Here is a 7,388-nt window from a genome sequence, read left to right as displayed (position 1 = left end):
GTTTCTTGAATGACACATGCTTCATCTGTGGTTAGTTCACTCTGGCATTTTCTTTTTGCAGGTGTCACTTCTTATATATTACTTCCTCGGGGAGTCTTCTCTGACTCTCTCTTTCTCCACTTCCCCCAAGACACTGTTTACATCACTTTTTCTAGTTTATTTTATCGTGTCCTTGATTTTCTGCCTTTCCTGCTAGGCTACAAGATCCATAAGAGAAGGAACGTTATTTGTTGTTGTTTGCCAAGGTATATGCTCAGTGCCTGTCACTCTACTGTTCACGTGATGGGGTGAAGGAGGTCTGAGCCTCTAGGGATGGGTGGAAGCCAAGTAATTCCATATTTCGAGCATGCTCTGCAGATGTGCTTCTTAGGAAAGAGACACACCCAGATTGTTGGAGGCTTAGTGTCAGAATGCAAATGCTTATGAGAAAGCTATTGTCTCCTGTTAACCATGTAACTTGCTCTGGTCTTGATTTCTCTAGACTAAGATCGTTCCAAAGGTCTCCTTGCTCTAGCAATTTGCTTCCTCCAGGAACACCTACTATTTGTATCCCTGACTGGTTTGGTTCTCTATCACCCAAAATAAAGGCCAAAAAGTGTTGGCCTACCTAATTTCCAATAAACCCACTGGGGGTCATGTCTGAAATATCTACAAGGACTCAGCAGGCACCTTGAATGAATGAAGCAAAGTGGGTTTGCTTTGTTATGGCAACTAAAGAAAAACTCTTTTGACACACACCTCCATCTAGGACTGTTCTTCACATCTATAAATATATACCCCCCTCTCCCATATTTCCTGAAACATATCCTGTCAACCTCTCTTGTTTGCCCACTTGTGATGGAACACGGTCTCAAGCTGTTTTTCATTTTTACCTTTACCTTAAGAAAAACAATAGCTTAAGGATAAATGGCAAATGAGACTTGGCCTCAGTATTGGGGGGAGAAGAGGGAGTGCTGGAGACTGTGGCAAACTAGAGAGCAATGAGTTACCTCCCGCTGATTTCTGCCTTGTTGAAATGCAGACCCGGTATTACCACACCTTCATATTTGATGTGAGAAAATCTAGAAGTTTAGGTGAAATCCCTTGATTGCCAATAGTTAACATAAAAACAAACCAACAAACAAACAAATAAACACCTAATCAAATGTGCTTGTTAAACAAATAGGTCATCTTTCAAATTTGTGTACTTACTGGTGCTGGATGTCTGTTGCATGTCTAGTTGTCTCTAGGTAAGGAATCACTCTGCCAATCAGACATGGATAAGAAACAGGGTTGGTGACACTGTGTGCACAATGTGAGTTTTGGCAGCTTTGCCTAGTTTTTGGACAGACGAGGCAGCTAAAGACTGAGAAAAGCAATTCATGAGAATGGGCTGCTGTGAGTGCCCAGGAGGGTTGTCTAACTGGAGAAGGAGTTGGCAGGTGGTGGGGGTGGGGGTGGTTAGCATGGAAGTCTTCCCAAAAGAAGAGGTGTTCTTGTTGAAGGGACACACATGTAAGGACTTGGAGACTTCATGTGGCAAGATACCACCTCTGTCATGTGGTGTCACATGGTATAGAGTGTGTTTGGTGCAGGGGAGTGGGGCTGTAAGAAGGGGCAGGGCGGAGGAGGCAGAACATGAAGCTGTAGAGGACAGCTGGAATCCAATCACGAGGGGCCTGCATGATGTTCTTCGGAGTTTAACTAGTATCCTGAAGGGTATGGAGGATGCACTGAGGCATGTTAACCAGGGCCTTGACATCTTAGTTTTGCCATTTAGACAGATCCCCCTTGCAGCCATGTGGAGTGTTTAGTTAGCAGTAAGGTTTGAGGCTATTACCATTTAATGGAGTAGAGCAAACCCTATTAAGCAGTAGAGCTCCAACCTCACTCCCATATTGACTTCTAGAGATTTCGCTGTTACCTTAAGGCGGACTTATTTAAATGCATCCTTATCTAGTCTTGTTGTTGCTGCTTCCTTTTGTGCAAGTAATTACTTCTGAGCACTCAGGTTTTTCTTACCTAGAGCCTTTTTGGTCCTAATAGGCACCTAGAGTTTCCTCTGATAAGTAACAGTTGGGTAAATACAAGTTTCAGCCCCAGGATAGTAGAACTACTCAGAATATGCTAAAAGAGGCTATATGCCATGACTTTTATGAATAACACAAGTAGAGATGAAAATACTGAATAATACTATGGAGGCTTCAGTTCCCCCAAACAGCCACATGTCAGACACCAGTGGAGGATGGACCAGAAAACCCTTGGCACTTACCTACTGACATGCCAGGTAGATGTCTCCTAGTCACCCTGGGTGCAGGTGTTCTCTGGCTGAGAATTAAATAGACACACAGGAGAGGGTGCCCACCCCGGTAAACTATAGGGGACAAACTTGGTGTCCATTGAGGGCGTCCTAAGAATATACTCAATTATTAATATCAAATTTTGAATTTTATCCATTAAAAATTGTGGACATGTGAGTTCTCTTTTGTTTTGTAACTACCTAGATAACATCCTTGATTATGCCTCTTGTCCTGCAAAGACTTAAATATTTACTATGTGATTTCTTATAGAAAGACGTCACCAACTTTGATGCACAGTACAACTAATAATACTGCTGTGATGGTTAGTTTGATGAGTCAACTTGGTGTGACTATGGACCCTAATTAACTATTTAATCAAGCACCAACCCAGGTGTTGCTTCCTCAGTATTTTGTAGGTATAATTAACATCCCCAGTCAGTGGAATTTAAGCGAAGGAGATTATCCTCAGTAATCGGAGCAGGCCTGATCCTGCTCAGCTTCTGCCTGAGAATTTTCCAGACTTCTTTCTGTTGGCCTGTGCTGTGGATTTTGGACTTGCCTAGCCAGCCCTATGTTCACATAAGGTAATTCCTTGCAAATAAATCTCTCTCTCTCCATATATATATATATATATATAGATAGATAGATAGATAGATAGATATAGATATAGATATAGATATATAGATATATAGATATATATAGAAATATATATACATATATGTACATATATGTATATATATTTCTGTTTTTCTGATGGAATCCTGACTCAGCTGCTCACTATAAATAATACTCCCTAATTTGTGCTGCTAAAAAACTGAAAAGGAAATAACTTTAGAAAAATTAAATTAATATTTTGCCACAGACAGCTGCCTGTCAACTGTGACATTGCCTATTGTATCTTACTCTATAGTATAAGGCAGAAAAGCGGTAGAGGGAGTTATGAATAAAGGGAAAAAATTCAAGAAGACTTTAATTCAGTCTTATCACTGTGAATCAATGAGACATATTTTGTTTTGTTTTGTTTCTTGATAGAATCTGTTCCCAGAGCAAAAATGAGTTGAGTTGTTGTTGTTGTTGGTAGCGGTGGTGTGTGTGTGTGCGTGTGTGTGTGTGTGTGTGTGTGTGTTTTTTTTTTCCCCAAGAAATGTCTCCATTAGCCTTTCTAGGACCCTTCCTGAGGTCACTGTTCCTGGCTGCTAGAGCACCCTTGACCTCCTGGCATTGTTGGTAAATGCTGTGCTTGTGTATTTACAGAAAAGAGGTTCTTGAGCTCTTATCAGATGTTCAAATGTGTCTGTGGCACCAAAAGGATAAAAACCCAAATGACTTCCCCTCCGGTGGATATTCCATTCTGTGTGTCACCTGCTGCATACATTCTTCCTCCAATCTTCACAGTCTCTCTCATGTGTCACCCACTGCCTGCATTTTCTTCTCTGATCTTCACAATAATCTTAGGAAGTAGGTACTGGTGTCCCATTTTACAGATGAGGAAACTGAAGCTTAGGAAGGTGAAGCCTCTTGTCCTAGTTGCACAGTGACGGGACGGGTGGATTTGAACCCACACCCCACAGAGATGCTTGTGCAGTGGGTGGGAGGAGTTCCGTTCAATCTCTAGGCCCAGTTATCTGGGGACTTCCTGCACTTGGGGTGATAGCCTGGGTGGCCCCGAGTTCCTGCTTGGCCTCTCTGTCCACTGGCCTGCCTGGGGAGGGGAGAAATTGGGTGGTGGTGGGGGGTGGCCCCAGCTTTTCAAGGAGGGGGGGACTTCAAGCCACTAGCCTTCTAATGTGCCCCTGCTCATCGGGAGGAAGGAGGAGCAGGGCGCCCCAGGGAGGAGGGGAGGGGAGGGCGGGCCCTGACAGGGAGTTTGAAAAGAGGAAGGAAGTGGGGCCGGCAGAGCGCCTTGCCACCCCCTGGCTGCTTCCCCGCGGGACGACTCCTGGGGCCCACAGGCCCCCGGTCCAGCCATGGCTCCCTGGCGCAAAACCGACAAGGAGCGGCAAGGCGTGGGTAGGTGCGGGCGTGGGCTCCGCAGCTGGCAGAAGGGCAGGTGGCCGGAGGACCGCGAGCTGGAAGATGCTGGCGAGCCCGCGGCTCCAGTGCGGGCAGGGCGCGTTCACTCAAGGTCCCAGGGAGCGCTTGGTGGCTTCCTCAGTCTGCCCAGGGCCAGCTGGGCGGGGAGGAGGAGGCCGGGGAGAGGAAGGTGGGCACCCAGTCCACCAGGCAGTGCCCAGCCCGTGCCAGCACCCTTTCCCTCCCTTCTCCGGCTGCCCTCTCTTATGCATTGCCCAGATGGCGTCCAGCTCAGCGCTTGGCAACTCCTCTCTGTGCGGGCTCCGTGTTCCCAGGACGCCCCCGTCTGGAAGCTTGTCTTATAGAGGGAGCACCCTCTCTTCCTTGGGCTGTGCTTGCCCTGCGTGCTGCCCTCCACCTCTGCCCAGAGGACATCCATCTGCCTGTGTCCCTGGCCGGTTCCTCCTGGGTCAGGTGACCTCCGATTTGGCTGAATGCTAAGAGGGCTGTGCAGGCCGGGGGCTGGGGGCTGCAGGGTGGGGGTCCTTGGCTTAGCTCTAGAAAGCTTCTGGGGAGAAATGCACCTACCAGGTTGTCTGGGGATATCCAAGAAGCCCGCCCATCAGCTTCAGCCATCTAAGCTCCCAGAGGCCTCTGCCTCGAGCTCAGGGGCGGAAGTGGTGGCTGGGGGAAGGGAGGCTGCAGGTACTGGGACTCTTTTCTACCAAGTGGCATCTGTGGTGCAATCCCCGTAGACTCACGTGGTTTTCAAACTTGAGTGTACATTTAAAACCGCTTTCTGATTTGCTACCCAGGCAGACACCACCCCCAGAGATGAGGGCTGAGCGGGTCAGAAGTTGGAGGAGACCAAGTGTCAGAGAGACTAGGGGCCCGGGGCCCCAGGGCCACCGTTGTAGAAACACTGCTTGGATGACTCAACGTTTATCCATCTACACCCTGGGTTCCAGGCGCTGTTTTAAGATACACAGTTCCATCCAGAGAACCAATAATCCAAACCCTCAAGGAGGCTCAGTTACTCCATCTGCAAAATGGAAAGTTTGAACTAGATCCACTAAGGATCATTTTTAACGTCAAAGATTCTCTAACTCTGGCCTTTCAGCTGGGCCTATCAGGCTAAAACTCTTCTCAGGAGGAGATGGAGACTGTTAAATGGGGCAGGCCGCTGTGGGTGGGGGGTTAGTGTGGTCCAGGGCATGAAAGCTGGGCATGAAGGTCATCCCCACCCAGGGAAGGAGAGCTCCTGCCTTGGGGGACGGTGCACTGAAGGGAATGATTGTGCTCAAACTAAGTCCGAGTTACATTTTGGAAGACTATGAATGCCAGGCTAAGAAGCTGAGACTTTTCCCACTTAGGCAATGGGGAGCCATAGAGGGTTACTGAGCGGGGGGGAGGGACAGCAACATATTTGTGCTGACATCAATGTGGAGGGAGGCTGAATGGACAGAAGAGCAGAGGTGCCTGTGTGGCAGACAAGGGACAGTATTGGTGGTCCAGGGCAACTTGGGGGAGATGGAGTGTGGTGGAGGAGTCCCACCCTCTGTCCCAAGGGCTGCAGCAAATTCCTGCTAGTTGGGGCCTGTGTGATGGGGTGAAGATTATGGACTCTGGAGCCAGACTGCCTGTTCTTGGATTCCAGTCTCCAACAATTCCTGGCCCTGTGACCTAGACAGGTTATTTACTCTCTTCAGGCCTCAGTTTCTTTGTCTGTATAATGGGGATAATAACAGCACCTGCTTCCCAGGGATATGGGAGGACTAAATGAGTTAATCCACATGAAGTTCCAGGAATAACAATTGCATAATACAATCCTCACTTAATGTTAGGAATTATTTTTAGACTTTGCCCCCTGCATGGGAGCCCAGTTGAGGACATGCCATCACTGGGTGGGATGAGGTTACAGGGTGGGATGAGGTTACAGGGTTCTCACCCTCCCTAACAGAGGAAATCCCACCTATGTGCTTGGCTGCTGGTAACTCTGGTAGGCCCTAGGCCTGGAGGTTCTTGATCTGATGGTGTAGACATTTTTGATGCCCACCTATGAAAATTCTATTTTATGGGAGCTCAGAGGGTCTACAACCTTCTAGGAAGCTAGAGAGTGCTTGCCAGGGATCTCTTCTCTCTGCAGGTAAATGTCAGAACTTCCTAAGGAAAGTGGACCCTCGTCTGGGTAGATGGAAGGAAAAGTCAAGGCTTGGCTTATGATGAGAAAGGAAGCTGGAGTCATCCAACAGAAAGAACAGTGGAACTTTTGAGTAGATTTTCACCTGTAAGAAAATATAATTAATTGGGAGAGGGGCATGGATAGAGTAGAAGAACAAAAGTGGGCGACAATTTACCTTTCTACTGCCTGCCTGACTAGTTAATCCTGTGGGAGTCCACTTATATTTAACATTTCCTTTTGGCCTTTCCTCTTAAAAAAAAAAAAAAATATATATATATATATATATATATATATATATATATATATATATACACACACACACACACACACACACACACACACATATCAATATATTTATATTGATTTCAGAGAGGAAGAGAGAGATAGAAACATCAGTGATGAGAGAGAATCATTGATCGACTGCCTCCTGCACACCCCACACTGGGAATTAAGCCTACCACCTGGGCATGTACCCTGATTTGGAATCAAACCATGACCTCCTGGTTCATATGTCAATGCCCAATCACTGAGCCACATCAATTGGGCTAGCCTTTTCTCTCTCTCTCTCTCTCTCTCTCTCTCTCTCTCTCTCTCTCTCTCTCTCTTTAAATATTTGATTGATTTTTTACAGAGAGGAAGAGAGAGGGATAGAGAGTTAGAAACATCGATGAGAGAATCAGCCATCAGCTGCCTCCTGCACCCCCCCACTGGGGATGTCCCCTCAACCAAGGTACATGCCCTTGACCGGAATCGAACCTGGAATCTTTCAGTCCGCAGGCTGAAGCTCCATCCACTGAGCCAAACCCGTTTCGGTTAGCCTTTACTCTCTTAATCCCTTACCCAAAGACCTCCCTGACACTTTCTCTTATATCTTATTGGCTAAGACCTAATCACATGACTAAACTCAACTGCAA

At 47.0% G+C, this 7,388-nt stretch overlaps 1 protein-coding gene across 2 annotated transcripts in view; it reads left to right on the top strand.

Moving 5' to 3' along the window:
• Nucleotides 1–4,155: 4,155 nt before the first annotated feature.
• DOCK2 (dedicator of cytokinesis 2) overlaps nt 4,156–7,388 on the top strand; it is a 362,595-nt gene continuing 359,362 nt past the window's right edge. For both annotated transcript variants that reach the window (XM_084884009.1, XM_084884008.1), the window contains exon 1: nt 4,156–4,289. In XM_084884009.1, coding sequence (XP_084740135.1) covers nt 4,247–4,289 — 43 coding nt within the window. In that variant the 5' untranslated portion in view covers nt 4,156–4,246. The remainder of the gene's footprint in view (nt 4,290–7,388) is intronic.

Source organism: Pipistrellus hanaki (genome assembly GCF_964339955.1).
Source record: "Pipistrellus hanaki genome assembly, chromosome: 5".
NCBI lineage: Eukaryota > Metazoa > Chordata > Mammalia > Chiroptera > Vespertilionidae > Pipistrellus > Pipistrellus hanaki.
This window is presented reverse-complemented; position numbering and strand designations above follow the sequence as displayed.